Genomic DNA, 17,077 nt, shown 5'->3' with positions numbered 1-17,077 from the left:
CCACGGGTGGAAAGCAAGCCTAGCACTGTAGTAACCGGTACTGCTGGGGATGCAGCAGCCAGGCACAGCTTTGGGGGGAGCAGAGCACTTGCTGCCTGTGCTGTGGGCTGGCTACGTTTCCTGAGAAACCCAAGATTTATGGGTTTCCCTTAACAGAGATAATACATGCATGGCAATTTATGCTATGTTATTAATTATTAGCAAATATCTTGCCAATTTGACTGTGATACACATATGTAAACTCTTAACTTGTTAGGCTGAACTTGTTTGCTAAGGAGCTAGACAGGAGGTAAGATTGAAAGCTCCTACCAAATATTTAATGCAGCTCTTTTGTTAGTGAACAGATTTAGCTACACAGCTCCAAAATGTTTAACATGGCTGTAAATGCTGGATCTGTAATATCAGAACTTTAATTTGATAACAAAGAATTTAGCCTTTGCTATTGTTAAAGCTACAAAACTATGGAGTTTGTGGCACTAACACTGCAGCAGTCTGTGTTGGTGGTGGACTTAACCAAAAGCAGATAGAGAAGCAGCAATACCACACACACCACTCCTCTGGGCACGTTTAGAGGTACTTAAATGACTTTGGAGCTAAGTGGTAAGAATCAAGCTCTCTAAGCAGCTGAATTCCATTAAAAAAACAGGACTTACATTTTTAGCCCCTTGGGAAACTCTCCCTATGGTTTTTATGTACAGTGTAATGCCGGTTCCTTGAATCAGGGTTAGTTTCCTCCACAGCTACGCAGGTGAAAGCAGATTTTACCACTACATCTCCAGAAGTGTTTGAGTGCCACTAAAATGTTAATATTACCCAGGGTGATACTGAAATTTCCTTGAATTCAAACACCTTTCTGAATTTTCATAATGTACAAGCATTCTGAGAGATGCCAGTTATGATTCAAGGTGAAATTGCTCTCCTAGGCTTTCAAAATCCAAACTATTCATTATAGCTATTTAGAGCATTTTTCTGTGCAAGTCTAATGGCATGAGTACATTATGTTGAATTACTATTATGCTGCATCAAATGAATTAACTTCCGAAGTCAGTCTACGTCCCAAATAACAATATTATTCTGCCTGAAATTAATTTAAAATCAACGGGACTTAATATTTCTCACAACGCCTGCATGCTAAAAGCTCATATTCATTGGCTTTAAGTAGCTTCAATGAAAACTGAATTGTTGGCTGGCAGGAAAAAAAATAACACCAGGCAGCAAGGGCTATGATTTACAGGTGTTCTATCAGTGTGAAGTCTGCTTTTGGAAGGGAACAGCCATATTAAAAAGATCAAAACAGACCTGACTAGTGAAGGAAACCAATCTTTTCTCCAGAGCACAAGTCAAAACAAAGTCCTGTCAAAATCTATTCAGAAAGAACAACAACAGGATTGAATTTACCACGCATCCCTGGGCCAGCAGCGAGAGCGTGTCGTCTGCTGGAGTGGCCTTGGCAAACAGCTACCAAAGCATTTGACATGCATCACCCTCTACTTCCTGTGGTGAAATCAGATACTGGAGGATGACTGATATGCTCACTTTGAAAAGGGATAGCACCAAGTTCAACCCAGCGTCCTTGGTCGAGTGCTCCCTTTATTCATCTGCTTCCATCTGAACGTGGAGAGCCATTATTGGAGACTGATAAGGGTACACAACTCTGAAGCTTGATTTGTAGAAGAATGTCGGGAAATTTATTCTGAACTGACAGCAAAATACATTCAGATGTGGAGCTAAACTGGAGTTCACACTATATGCTGTCACGTATTCTGAACTTACTAAATCAGGATAAACATACCTCCTTATTTTCTGATACTCTGAAATCTCTCAAAGGGAAAGAAAAATAAAAGGCCTCTGTATTGCACATCTTGTTTAATTCTTCAACTGTACTGGAGTAAGCATTTTATCATAAAAGACCCAATATCTACTGACTGTAATCAATAAGTAAAATTCCTTTTATTTATCCAGTTTTTGAAGCCAAGAGGGCCCCACGTGAGCAGCAGCACCACCCAAAAAGGATGAAGTGCTTTGCTGCTCAGAGCTGCTACAGCTCCTCTTCGAGAGTGCCGCTTCAAAAAGAAAAGCCGGGTGCCTTGGGCTGCCCCAGTGATGCTCTGCAGGATGGGAACCTGACGTGTGAAATCGCTCTCAGATGACTAACTGCAGTTTTACTGTCTGCAGGCAAGGCAGACATCAGCTGAAAAGCAGTTATTTTTGTTCTTAATTTTTTTAAGCAGTTACTAGAGGTTATAAAAGGCACTTGGTGCAGACTAGCTAAACCTAATCCAGAAAATGATTCATGGCGTGGATTTCATATAGTTGATATCCACAAAAAGGCCCAACCACACAAGCTCTTGCCTTTGTGGATGTGTCTACACTCTTTCCTTCTGTGTTCCCATTGCATCCAAATTCCTTTAATAGGAAATTAAAATCATCACTCCAAGACTCTATAGTTTAGACTATGGGTATGAAACAATCTTCTTTAGGATTATAAAACACTGACATTTGCAGTGGTTTGCTTTGGCACCAGCAGTCATACCGGGTGCATATTCATATCTGTGACAAAAGGAAAAGCTTCCTTTTATCTTTCAATGATCAAGTGTATTCTGAATGCCTTCTGAAGTCTATCTCACTGAGATGCTTCCAAGAACGGTATTTACAACTGCACTGTCACAAGCAAACATTCAATCTGCAAGAGCAGGCTAGTGAGCAGCTGGCTTTAAAGCTCTTCTTAAAATGCTTTGGTATTAGGGATGTTGTTGCAAGTTGAGAGTCTAATAATTCCCTTTTAGTAATCACTTTGAACTGACACATAATCAGTAGCTTTCAATAGTCTCTGTGACTGACATCAGAGCTGGGAAAGATCAACCCCCATTTGACAGGGGTTTTGCAATAGAAACTCCTGTTACTAGCATGTAGCAGGTTGCCTCCATCAAACACATTAAAGGATGAGGCTGTGTAACAAGGGCTGGTGGGATGTACTCATGAAGTTCATACTGAATATTCAGATGATGAATCATCTGCTCATGGCAGAGGGTTGGAACTAGATGATCGTAAGGTCCTTTCCAACCCAAACCATTCTGCGATCTCCAATGTAATTAAAACATTTCTGCCCTCATGACTTCAAGGAAAACCTCAAGCAATGAGGTCTCAAACAGACTCACACACTCCCTTTGCCCAAATTCGTCAACAAATACTTTGAGATCTTTTTCCCCTCGGGTGACTCTTTCACTGTTTGCCACCGAGGTGTTAATTCTGAACCTAACTACACATTTAGATAGCAAGAATGAATTCAAGTTTAAGGAAAGATGCTATTTTCATTATTTTGTGTTTTCCTTAAGAACCAGACTTTTGGAGTCATGCAAACCCAGCAGAATCTCACCAGCTTTAGAACCTTTTACCAAAAAAAAAAAACAAATCCCCCAGAAACTACCACCTCCAAAGGAACTCGAGTGAGAACACAAACTAAATACAAAACAAAGCATTTGGCTACTAAGTTAAAGAACTTTTTTTGGAAGCTTAACTTTGACTGTAGGTAACAGCAATATTTCAGTCAGTTCAGTGTCTTCGATGCTCTCCCCCGCCAGTTCTACAGATTTGAGAGCAAAATTGAATTATGAAGTTCATACAAGATTTATTCCTGCCTCTTGCATTAACACCTATCATTGAAAACCTCATCAGCAGACATTAGGAAGTGAGGAGGTTAAGGACAATTGTATTATTAATTTTAAATAAATTGAGCGTGTCTACCTTTTAAAGAGCTTCAAAGAACCAAGGGAATAAAAGAAGCGCAGAGACAACGCCTGGAAGATGTATGTGCTTGACGTAAGCTTACCCTACCATACTGTTACGGTTTGACCTTTCATTCTCTGAGCTCTGTAAGTGGCAGCAAAAGGAAACACACGACTCCTACCGACCACTGAGCTCTCTGATCATGCATCCCTGATCAGGGATTTTGTTTGTTCCCCTTTGCTGTCCACAAACAAACATGAGGAAATGCAGGAGTGGGAACAGGGAACGAGAAACAGGGAACAGAGACAAGGAGACAGGTCAAGGCTTGGGGGACTTTTTGCTTTCCTTTCAGCAACAACCCACTGGGATTCTGTCAGCATGACAACTGGTTTTTTCCCAAGCGTGCTAGTGACAGCAGGAGCAGAAAAGAAAGCCTTGTGGGTCCATGACTCCAATGCTTCTGACCAAGGGTCAAGAAACACAACTCAATCTGCTATGTCAGCTTAGACTCCTGCCCAGCTTTTCTGGCTGCATAATGGGAAAATGGGGCTAATAATAATCTTCATTCCCACAACAAAGCCTGGGTCTAAGAGAAGAAGAAAAACGATCAGGAGAATGATACAATACAGAGATGCAGTACCTAAAGAAGCTGGTATTTCAGGAAAATTTCTTTCTACTGTCATTCACAGATCTAGCAACTCACCAAGGAACAAAAGATACTCTGCAGTTAAAATGGGAACAGATACACTCACCAAATCACGGATTTCTTGGGATATGCATTTCCTTCATAAAGTTTTTGCTTAAAAAATAAAAAAGGAATATACACCATCTGATTTAATTTAAAAAAGAAAAAGGATCTTGTATTCTTATCTACTGATTTCTAATTGCATGAAGGGATAGATACACACTAACTTGTATTCATTAACTTTAATCAAAAGAATTCTTGGCTGCTTCATTTAAGGCGGATTTAATCAAGCAAGGTTGGCTCTGAAGTGAAATTACAGTCTTTAGACTGTGGAACAATTAATTTAGAGTTTTGCCCTGCAACAGGTCCCTGATGAAATACTGAATTAGCAGATTGCAATAGGGCATTTTGGATAGGTAATTTTAAACACAATTTAGGTGTTTTCTCTTAAGACGTGTAGGCAAAACATTTGTGAAAACTTGCATGTAATTTTTCCAAACCTCTATGGAAACGTAAGATATTGCTCAAAAGTCTTTATACTGCACCAAAAAAAAAAACCCAAAGTGTTTGTATCACACTAGAGATCAAAGACTTCTCCTCAGGTTAATCTCACAGCAAAACAGTACTCATACTGTGCTTTCCTACCAATAAGGACCAAGAAGGATGGGGAAGCTTTTGGTTATTCAGCATTTGTACCAGCTAGGATAAATAAAAGAACATAATGTTTTACATGAACTTTACATTTACTGTGATTTTAAATCACAATTCTCATAATTTGGGGCTCTCTGGAGTTTTTTACTCCAAGTAATCTAACTTCCATTACAATGAAATATGTCCACTTCCAATCTCAAGCTGAAATAAGGTAACTCTTCATGACAATCTTAAAACACATCCTTCAGCCAGCCCCCCTGACTCCAGTTGCCTTGAACGGTACCACAAACCTCACTGCTGTCCTCAGCACTTCTACTGTGGCGAGAACCTCAGAGGTGACGTGTAGGAAAAAAAACAAACTCTTCCTAGAAAACTATCCCACAAAGAAGGTTTCAGACAAATCATAATTAGACACACGGAAGACTTCCCTGACTAAAGCCAAAGCCACTCAGATCAGTAACAGTTTAGATATCTGCACCAGAAGCAGATCTCTGATTGTTGTACAATCTGCTAATTGGAAGAGTAGTTTTAACGTACAGTGACTCCCAGGCTATCTGCTTCACTTTCCCAGATCAGACTGGGGAGCTGCAATTTAATTTTGATGTCAAGAAAAGAGCCTGCAAGGCCATTTCAGTAACCGACAGCTAATACCAGCAAATACTCTAGTCAGGCTGTTCGACTGAAATGACAGCTTAAGCTGTCTTACCCCTCACACAGGTGTACACTGGAGTTTGAATGTTAATTTTTATGTGCATACTTAACAAAGAAAAAGGAAACCAAAAAAAGAAACTGCTGTTGCTCAGAGACGTCCTGTGGAAAGCACTGGACTATCTGAAGCTGCACTACCCTGCTTCAATCCAAAAAGTCCACGGAAAATACAATGTGAAGTCACAGCCTATTCAAGATGTATAAATACCTCAAGCAAAAGCTGGAAGAGCAGAGTAATTGCTTTGTCATCCACCATCGGGATGAGACTCTACTAATGATTCTACAATACAGAATATTTGTTCAGAATACTTACTGGACTGATGTTTGCCAGGCTGTCATCTATTTTTAGTCAATAAGGTCAGCTCAGACACTGGATAAGAATATACATTTTTGTTGGCCTGGAAGCTGTTTTGATTTTTCTAAAAATGCTGTATTAGCTCATTAGCTCTTTACTAACCATGTGGAACAGTAAAATCAGCTTTTATATCATACTACAGCCATTACAACACATCACCTGTGAGGCTTGAAGGAGATTACAAAGGGTATTCAGCAAATTGAGGTACAGGATCAAGCATGAAAACCAGCCGAATACAAGCCATGTTTCTGCTTGTTATCAAGGTCTAATGCCTTCACCTTTTACCTGACTGAATTCCCACGTGAGAAATACACTATGGTCAAAGGCTAAGAAAACACATCTCTTACAGAGGCAATCCATCCATTTACTGCTTTCTGGTTAGTGCACTGAAGTGTGCTCAAGGTTCATACTGGACTGAAATCCAGGAGGCAATAACAGCCAGCATTTTAAATAGAACTGGTGTCTGGGCCCTCTTCCACTATCACAGTATAACTTCCATTTTCACAGTGTAATTGAAGATACGCTTTAAGCCTTCAAAGCATTACATGACTTTGGAAACCATGAATACTTAGGTGGTTTCTCTCACCCTCCACCAAGAAGGCTGCAGCTATGTTAGCTGAAACTCTCATGCCGCTGGCAAAGCCACATCAAACCACTGCAAAATATACAGTGAAAAGAAAATACAATGATTAGGGATCCAGACATAATGGAGTATCGATCAGCTTGCTGTGTCAAATTCCTCATGGCAAGGATGGTAACATTTGTTTGGCTCCTTATCCTCTTTATCTAACTTTCCCTTGGGCCACAGGGTACCTTCAGTTTCTCCAACACTAACTGATTTGTCAGGATTACTGGGTGGCATGGCCAACCGTGCTATCTGGTGGCATATGGCAAAACACACTCATGTGAACAGTGGTCATATTATTATGTTTGCAAAATATATGAAGGCAATGAAGTTATAATGACTTAATTTAAAGACATACAATTTAATTTTAAGCTAAAAATCTGGCTATACAGAGAGCTGTAAGTACCATAACACCATGATTAAAGCATTGCTATACACAGCAGTTTTATCATCTAGAAACATTACAATAAAATCTGTTAGTAAATAAATGAAAGGTCAGAAAGATTAACGGATTAAATCTCTAACTGGTACAAAAATATGCAAACTGAGTACTAGACTGGAACATGGCCATGCCTTTATGCCTTCTATAGAGGACATGAAGCAAAATACCCCACATTACATTTGGTACATGTGAGACAGCCTCACATCAAAAGTCAGTGGGAGGATGTTTTGTTGGCAGATCAAAGAAAAGGTGAAGTACATAGAAAAAAAACAAAACATGCAAGAAAAGATTCCAGTTGGAAGCTATCTACTTTTATATTAATTTCTCTAAATCCCTACTTAATGCTACTTTAGCTCTACAAAGAATATAATTTGTAATGACTTGCATGATCAGGTAATCCCCATGTGGCTACAACAGAGTTGCAGGGCGTATGGCTTAGTCTTTGTTCACACCTCTTCTTTCCCAAAACCCCACCTCCTGCCCCTGGGCTGCAATAACACATTCATTAACATAGAAATTTGAAGACCTAATGTGTGATGGGAGTTAAAATTATGTCACTCACACAGCACTGCAGAACAACGAGAAAACCCCACAAATCCTCATTAACTCAGTAACCTTGTCCACAATAAAATTACTTTTTAAAATTAATCAAAAGGGAAAAGAAACCCAAAACACTCAGAAAGCTGGGTTACAAAATAAAGCTCAAAGATGCCTAAATATTGCTTTCCTTCTGTCATATTTGGATATAGTAACTATGATAAAATAGTAAATCTTCAGCTAACAAACTGCATTTAAAGTAGCAATATTTTTTTTTAATCTTGTCTTTAACAGAGACCATCTGTCTACAGTGAACACTTAACCTCACCCACAACCTTTCCCCCCTAAATAAGCATACCTCCTATGAATATCTCTGAAGAGATGGATTTTTTCATAGACTAGGATTAATTTCTTTTGTTAAGGCATGTTTCATTACTTTGCAACCTACTGCTGCCATCTCCTGTGTTAAACGAGGCAGCAAGTAACTGGATACTTACAAGCAGGCTATTTAGCTTTGACCATATGGAAATGGTTTCTGGTGGTCAAGCAGAGAATTCTCCACCTAAATACCCTGCAGAAGCCTGTTAAAAAGTTGGCATTACCTCTAAGTGACTCCGTCGTTCTGCAATCACTCGTTCATCCTTGTTTCCAAAGAGCTTCTTTGGGGGGAATTCTAAAGTGGCAAGCTGGAAGACATTAAAGGATGAATCGGTATCAGAAGTGACAGGCTCAAATGAGAAAAATTCTCTTTAAACTTCGAAGCAACTGGGAAGAAGAAAATGCCAAATATTCATGAGCTACACCATACGCTATTAGCATATATCACATTACACATTTCTACTGATGTTATTACGATCTGGTCTGTAGTACTGCTAAGTATGTATTTTGTCACCAGTGAGAGACAGGAAGTGAATTTAGGAATCAGACTGCCACCGTTTGCCCTCATAACGATTACAAAGGTGCCAATTGAATCTGATGTGACAGCACCCACTAGGAAGTGAGAAAGATCTTAAAAGACTGCTTTGAGACTCTTAAAAACTGTGGTCTCCAACTGTACTGCTGTGAAATTCGTCTTTTCTTATGTCGTATTGCAAATGTAAGATCACTGGATCTAAGCACTATCACTGAAGTTATGGTGTGGAAGATGGCATTGCTGGACTCCAGCTGACACCTGAGCCAGACCCAAGCGACCTTCTGTTGTGTCTTGAGCTACAATTTCTTCCTTCACAACAGGGACAGGCTAAGAGCATGCACCTATGCTGAGACAACAGCAAAGATAATGGGAAGTGGGACTTCTTGAGCTGTAACGCAACTGTAGCTCAATCACATTCAAATGTGTATCCATGCTGGAAGTGATAGCTTTAATTTCTGAAGAGAATCCCCATGAGCAGGCAAAATCCCATGTATCTCACTGAAAATGAGGCAGCAGCACAACTCCTAAAAACAGCTATTCAGATCTGTCCTTTCAGGAGTTCTTCCACAAAGGTGTTCAAAGTTATCTTCTCATTTCTTTTTCATCCTGTAAGAACCGTGGCAAGCTATACTGGTAAGAGAGAACATAAAATAACTGCCTGTCTTTCTTGTACACCAACAAATAAAATGCTTGAACAAATTCCTGCCAGCTGTATCTGAAAAATACACAAAAAGAGTAAAGAGTTGGTAACAATTACCGGTGAACTTGGTTTGCTAAGCCAGTGCTGCTGGGAACAACGCAGAAGAAAGCAAGTCCTCTCCACGCAGTTTGTGTTAGCACTTGAAGGCACATCAAAACCTATTTCTTCCTAGCTCTCACTGTATGAGACAGAAATGTGCAGCCTCCCATTGGCATTGCTGGAGTTGTTTTGCAGGCAAAAGCCCTGTGTAGAAATGCCTCCTGCATGAATTCTCCTGGCTATTTGATGATACTGAACTAATAAACAAGATACATCATTTTCTAGTATATCAGCACATACAGGACTGTGGAGAATTTACAGCTGGTTACAAGGAGCAGCAATATACTGAATTAAATGAGGAGCTCCATTATTAACATTGAATGTAAGCATCTTTAAAATGCAGAGGAATTCTGCAATACAAATAATTTATTCCCATTCTCTGGTTCAAGTCCAACAGAGACAATTTTAAAGAAATGCCTAGACATCTTCAAATAAGTGACATAAAGTGATGTGAAGCACCAGAGGAGACAGAAGAGATGCCTGCTCTCTGTCAGTCTCGCCAGCACACCCCAATTATATTCCTCAAATTTCTCTAACCGTGTCCTTCTCAGTGTGCCTGCTTCTTCATGTTGGCAGGACAAGCAGTCCACAACCAAACAGTTTCCTATAATTATGTCCTTGGGACTTATTTTCACTGCATTACTCACTCCTTACCCTATATAGGATTATAAGGGCTAATATCTTCAAGGACTTCAAAACCCCGCCCCTGCAGAAATTATATTTCATTAAACAGGACTGCACCATGTCATTACCAGCAAGAAGCAGATGAACCAGCTACCACCGCAATCCCTCCTGGCTCTGAGGGAATTGTTCTGACATTTATTTCCTAATGAATACTTTCATGATAAAATTTTAAAATAGGGTCTCTTAAAAAACAATTGGCACAAATAAAAAAACAACTGCTACAACGTCCTCAGACATGCTCTGTAAAGGCAAAGCAAGGGATTTACAGCTAAAATCAGGACTGAATTCTTTATCTGAATTAAGTTTGATTTTAACAGGCTTATGGGGACTGATTGTACAACACTTTGGGACAGGCCAGTCGCTTTCCTAATCTGTTAGCTTTCTGCATACATCTTAGGAGAAAAACAGCTGCATTTTCTAAAGCCAGTAAGTTTTCCTAAACTCACTGAAACCAAAGGAGCTACTCACAGAGTTTTAATATTTCTTCACTCCCAAATCACTATGATGCACAAACCTTTGAAACCAAGCCAATGAAAGACCATTATTACAGTCATAAATTTAATATACAAGAGAAATGCCTCAACCAGTAAGCTCAGCTCTGAAATGTTCAAAGTCACAACATGTACCTAAATGAAAATCATAATTTCACTGCTGGTCAAGACCTGGATCTGAACACTATTGACATAGAGAATGATATATAATAAAAACCTCCAACCAGTTCAGAATGCCAATGTGCCAAACCGTATTTGGCCCACATATGTATGTTACTTATGTTTGTAATACACATACGTGCACACAAAATACACTTATACGTACATACATGCAGCCTGGGAGGATTTTGCATCCTGCAGAGGGTACATTACAAAGGTCTAATCACCTGCTGCAGTCACCACCTCTACAGAGCTGGATACAGAAGGCGCAGAACCTGTGGCCTGCTGGAACATTTCTCTGTTCCACTCTTTTACCAAGGATCCTCTGGTTGCTCTTTTCGTTAAATAACTGGCAGCTGTTCACCTCACAAATAACAAATGGAGACCATTCCTGTCACAGATGACCACCCAGCTATATGACAGAAAATCTTCCAGCCATAGATTTCATCACTTCAGCAGCTCTTGGAAACCCTGAATTATTCCAATGTGTTCTATTTCACTACATGCCAAGAGTCTAATCCCCACCAAAATGAAAAGAGAGACATTCAAAACTCTCCAGGCTTTAGTTTCAGGCTGTCCGAACACTTAATGCAGACATGACAGCAACAGTTTCCACCCAGTTCACAGCTTGAAAATCATCTTTGCAACATGAGAACTAGAACCATTCATGCGGGAATGTGACTTATGCAGTCCTCTATGTGACTGTGTAATTTCACTGTAATAGGAAGCTGATCCATTGTAGTATGTTTATATAAAAATACAATATTAGTATATTTAGCAGAGGTAGTGTGCATATATATATATATATATACACACACACACACCACTGATCTCTGTCACTCTGATTTATAAAGGTATTCCTTTAGTGTGGGGAGAAATATGCTGGTGTAAGAGTTCCACAAATACACAGAGTGATGATAAAATGTTCTCATCCCGTCATAATTCTGGTTTATAAAAGAAAAAACAAAAGCCCAGCAATATAAATATACTGAAGCAATGACGTTACAACGGTCTATAAAGGCTCTTTGTCCTGATGTATTATTTGACATACAGACTCTGAATGTAATTATATGACTCAGAAATGCAACGATTCCCAAGAATGCTGAGGGTTATCTAAAACACTCATTTAAGTCAAATTGCAGCAGCAAATATTTCAATAAATTCAAATTTTGTTGTTACTACTGCTACAACACCTTTAAGAAACTGCACAACAACTTCAGATGAGATTATCACTAATGCACACAGCACAGTATGTGACCGAGCTGCATTTGTTCCATCACTTAAATATATCAGAGATCTGCAGGTGTAGATTTTGCATCAAGATGCTTGCTTTGGCTCAAACACTGAAAGAGAATTTCACACTATCCAGATTCAGGACTATAAATTATTCTGTTAGAGTTAAATAGCTGTGTACCCTCCGGCTCAAATTAGTTCTTCAAAGGTCACACCTTGACTATGAGATCAGCATTTTGCAGCAACACAACGTGTAATGGTGGGACTCTACAGGTAAATTATTCTACTCCCCTGACAGGTCTGAAGCACGCCCCTCCTCTCCCTGTACCCCTTGCTGCAGTAGCAATGGAAGCATTTGGCAGTCGGTCTTTTTCAGCAGGGATGTTTTGTTGTTTTCTAGTGTTGCTGATGAGGTGATGTGTTTTCTGTCAGGGGAAATTAAGAGGCATATTCCCCAGCCTGGCAGGAAGAGAGAGCTTGAATGATTTCCTGTATGTAGCATGCAAGATTTCTAATTTTTATTTTGGCTGCAGAAGCATTTCCCTACTATACTTCATTATAAGCATCGTGGCAATACATATTCCATTCTATACATAGGAGCGTGCACACACATGCCTATACATACTGTGGCCAAGGCTGGGACTACTCGTAGACCCAAAATGGAAAGTCAGATAGTATCTTAAAATAGTACAGAAACACCTCAAGACCACACGTCAGCACTCCTAATGTCTTTCAGACATTAAACTTTCTACTGTTAATGATGTTTATCCTATCTGGCAATCGTTGCTAGGCAGTAGCAGTCTTAAAGAGAGGCAAACAGTCATTTGCAATTTACTCCCTAATTTCTTTATAATAAATAAAGACTGTGTTTTATTTCTAGGTCTTGTATTACGTGGGGGTATGCTATTTGTCTGTGTCTCAGCAGCCTTATCTGTAAGAAATGATGCTTACTTACCATACTACAGTATTTGTGAGATTAGTACGATCAAGCTTAGACAGTACTAGCTCCAGTCCTCAAGGGGAAGGTGCTTCAAACCTAGCAAGTGTTATTCTAGTAAATTTTAAACAGCTTAATGGATTCCTGTACACCTCTCACATTTCAGCCAAGGGACTGGTTTTAACACGGTTATCTGCAGGTTTTTAATGCTGGTAAGAATAGATGGCAGAACAGGAAATGACCCTTTCTTTAGTCCCCTCTTTTATCATACATGCAACTTTCTGACCTTAGGATCCACCTACTTCTGGAAACAGCATATACCTAACAATATCTGTATGGAAGCATACCCTTTTACAGTGAAACCATACATCTTCATAGCCCTCAACTACTGATCCTCAGGAAGAGACGCAAATTTGGAGACTGGCCTTTTGGAAACCAAGAGAATGCAAATGAAGGCTCCAATACCATGAAAGGCTCAGCCTAGGACAGAGTGCACCCTCACTTCAGGACCTTCAGAAAATGAAATCATCAGTATTTGAGAAGGGTGTCCTTTAGTTTCCATTATATTCAGTTGGAGACTCTTCACTGACATTAACTGAAGTTTGCTAAGGACCTGCTGGACTGAATTCAGTTCAGGGGTTTTATGGTACGGTTTTATGGTACAGCAGAATATAACATGTTAATAAAAAGCCTTGTACTGTACTTTGCAAAAGATATTTAAATATGTAGTGGACCAAAGTAAAATACCACATAATATAGTCATATAGGCTTGTCACTTCTGAAGCATGAAATAGTTCCAAACGTTATGCTCCCTAAACATTAAAAAAGTGTCATTTTCCAACATCAAGCAAAAATCTACAGGATTGAAACATCTCATTATTTCTGATGGGCAAAATTCTGTGTTTTAGTGCCTACAATATGGTAAAAGATTTTTTTTTATAAGAAGAAAAACAGGGCAGACATTGATGGAGGCTGAGTCATCTTTAATCTTTCATCCCAAATTCTCTTTGTGCTTCAGTGTTTTGATATATTTAAATGGGGGGAAAGAGGGAAAAAAAGAAAATTAAGGAAATGCTAACTATTAAAAAGTCAGTCTTCTTTAACTCTCATGTTACTTTTACAACCCTGAATTTTCTCATTTTTCAAAAGGCATGTCTGACTTTTGATCCTTTGTACCAGAAATCTCTGTCACAGATGAGAAAAATCAAAGAGAAGAATGTGGCATGGTTTTGCAGCCAGTGTGGCTGCACCTGACTTGATTTTGCAGTGAGTAATGAAAGAAAAAACTGTCCTACTTTTAGTTTTTGAAGTTTAAACAAAGTAACTTAAGCCTCAACTTCTCAAGATGTACTAAGACTCCCAGAGTTTAAAGAAATTGGACAAAAGCGGTACTCTTAACTAGGAACGTGCACTAAATATTTAGGGATTTGACAAAAAAAGTAAAAAAAAAAAAAAAAAAGCTTAACTTCTATATTTTACTAAGATTTTGTCTGAAATAAACCACCTGTTCTACACAATTTCATAAGAGACCTTTAGGCAAAGGGAAAAAGTTAACTCAACGAACAGATTAAATGTTACTTTATTTATAAAGTAGATAAAAATCAGAGATTAAAGATAAATAATTTGAGCATATACTACCCACTAAAAAAGAAACCAACAAAATAACTTAAAAACCACCTTAGTCACATTTTCAGGTAATACAGATCAAACTAAAGTTCAAATGTTGCTTTTCCAAATATGACTGAATGAAGACCTCATAGCAGCCTTCCAGTATCTGAAGGGGGCCTATAGGGATGCTGGGGAGGGTCTCTTCATTAGGGACTGCAGTGGTAGGACAAGGGGTAACGGGTTCAAGCTGAAACAGGGGAAGTTTAGATTGGAGATAAGGAAGAAATTTGTTACTGTAAGGGTGGTGAGGCACTGGAATGGGTTGCCCAGGGAAGCTGTGAATGCTCCATCCCTGGCGGGGTTCAAGGCCAGGTTGGACAGAGCCTTGGGTGACATGGTTTAGTGTGAGGTGTCCCTGACCATGGCCAGGGGGGGTTGGAACTGGATGATCTTAAGGTCCTTTCCAACCCTAACTATTTTATGATTCTATGATTCTAATACTCCAAACCTATTCTCCTTTAAAAATTAGCAACACAGTCCTCCATTATGTAAACCCTCCAGTGCTTCCCTGATGTGTACCCTATAGGTAGATGTCCCCCAGAGGACAAAAAAAGATTAAAGACAATATTTTCCATTATCAACTTATCCAGGGGATTCTTTCATGGATATTCACTTTGCCATCTACTTTTCTTCTTCTATTTCCTTGGAGAAGACTGAACAGCTTTTAACAGCAATAAAAGCCACAATTTATTATAACAAACAAGGATAATTAACCTCCTAAACTAAAGAAAACCCGAGTGACCAGGAAACAGAACTGGAAAAAGGTTGTACATGACCTTCCTTCTACACACAGTGCCCCTGCAGAAGGTCCCCAGTCCAGGCTAACACAGTCAGCTCTTCACTGTCCTTGAGTAGACTCTGCTCCAGCCCCTGTCCCCCAGGTCTTCGTAGTGTTTCTGAGACCAGAAAATCTGCTCTAGGCTCATCCCTGGTGTCTCTGCGAATCCATCAGAGTTGCAGGCTTCCAGCTTTCTGTGTTGTCTCTCCTTGCTGCTACAGCCTGCAGTGCCTGGATGTCAGGCAAACACACACAAAGGAACAAGCATCTCCCTCCTTCCTTGAGGGAGTCTACTCTGAAAAATCCTAAATAAATCAGCCCGCAAGTAACTCCCTTCTGACAAATACACGAAAGATCATATTGCAGAGTGATGCACTGGAGTTTTGTTTTGGGGGAATTTGTTTTGTTTTGGGTTTGTGGGCGTTTTTTGTTTGTCTGTTTCTTTTCTGGTATCTCCTGAGTACAATTATACCACAACTTGGCTTCTCATCCCTTTACAGAATAACCTTTTCTCAGACAGGAACCTGCTTTGCCCCATGTACACCAGAATGCTCTTCTCGTCCGACTATCCATCCTTTTTGCTCTATGCCGAAGTTTTACCTGCCCGCAGAACTGATTTAACATTTGCATTTCTGGCTGGCAGCAGGAACTCCTGGTTTGCATGTTGCTTTTTGCAGGCCCCTAGTGCAGGCAACCTGGTGAGCGAAGGTTCCCTCTAGAACACATCCCATAGAAGCCAGAGTGTACTGGAGACCCTGCTAGGGTTAGCCTGCCAGGCAAACAATACTGCAGCTTCATACTGTACTCAGACTAACTATAATTGCCTGCCTTTTTCCTACTTGATACTCTGCAGCATCACCTATATATATAAATAGGTACCTCATCTACATCATTCCCCTGCAATACCGGCACTAAGACATGCAACAAGGCACAAGCACTTCCATCTCCTCCCATAAGCATATGCAGTTCTATTGTGAGTCCCATTAAAGTCTGGATGCTGCAACTAACCCCCACAGGTCATCTCCTCCATATTCACCAATTCTTCTCATGATGCACAAGGTCTCACAGCTCTCCTGTCTCTAACTCCAGGTAACTCTCTTAGAACTTTTAATATCTTCCTGGCACGTTCACCAGTCAGCTTCCTCAGACAGGCATAATTGTTTCTCCAAAGAACATTACAACTTTTTCTGTCACTGAAGAGCGATAAGAACACAAAAAAAGAAATTCACCTCCTGTTAACCTCTTACGATGCAAAATTACCATGTAGCACTGGACACCAAATATTTCTTTTGCATTTCACTAACCGTGCCTCACTGTCTTTGAACTGGGCCCATACGCCTATCAAGCAATCACCTGTAATTATCAAAAAGGGTTGAGAGTTCTCATATCCAAGTTTCTCCTTTTAAAAAGCGGGCTGACCTAGACTCAACAAGCATTTCTGTAGCTATGGTGAGACGGGGAGTCCACACTTTATTGCGCTATTTTACCTCTATTTAGTCTGCCTCTTGCTATTGAGAAAAATCAAATTGACTGCAGCCAAAGAAGTTACCTTCATTACAGGGGTGTTTTTCTTTCCCTTAAAGTAATTTTGAGACTAGTTGGAATAATAACATACCAAAATGGAGCCATAAACTATGGTCAATCCAATATTTGACAAATTACTTCATAGTTTTGCTCATTATAAGC

General features: G+C 39.7%; 1 protein-coding gene across 5 annotated transcripts in view; it reads right to left on the bottom strand.

Annotated features, from left to right (window-relative positions):
- KIF16B (kinesin family member 16B) overlaps window positions 1-17,077 on the bottom strand; it is a 139,885-nt gene that overhangs the window by 8,246 nt on the left and 114,562 nt on the right. For 3 of the 5 annotated variants that reach the window (XM_061461518.1, XM_061461519.1, XM_061461521.1), the window contains one exon: window positions 8,332-8,415. The exons of 1 other annotated variant lie outside the window; for it this stretch is intronic. In XM_061461518.1, coding sequence (XP_061317502.1) covers window positions 8,332-8,415 — 84 coding nt within the window. Of the gene's footprint in view, window positions 1-8,331; window positions 8,416-16,400; window positions 16,585-17,077 lie in introns of those variants that run through there. One more of the 5 variants, XM_061461522.1, reaches the window with a different exon arrangement.

The sequence above is a fragment of the Pezoporus flaviventris genome, unplaced genomic scaffold, assembly GCF_033815535.1.
Source record: "Pezoporus flaviventris isolate CSIRO_AGI_PZ_B2104156 unplaced genomic scaffold, CSIRO_AGI_Pfla_v1 ptg000031l, whole genome shotgun sequence".
Lineage (NCBI taxonomy): Eukaryota > Metazoa > Chordata > Aves > Psittaciformes > Psittacidae > Pezoporus > Pezoporus flaviventris.
This window is presented reverse-complemented; position numbering and strand designations above follow the sequence as displayed.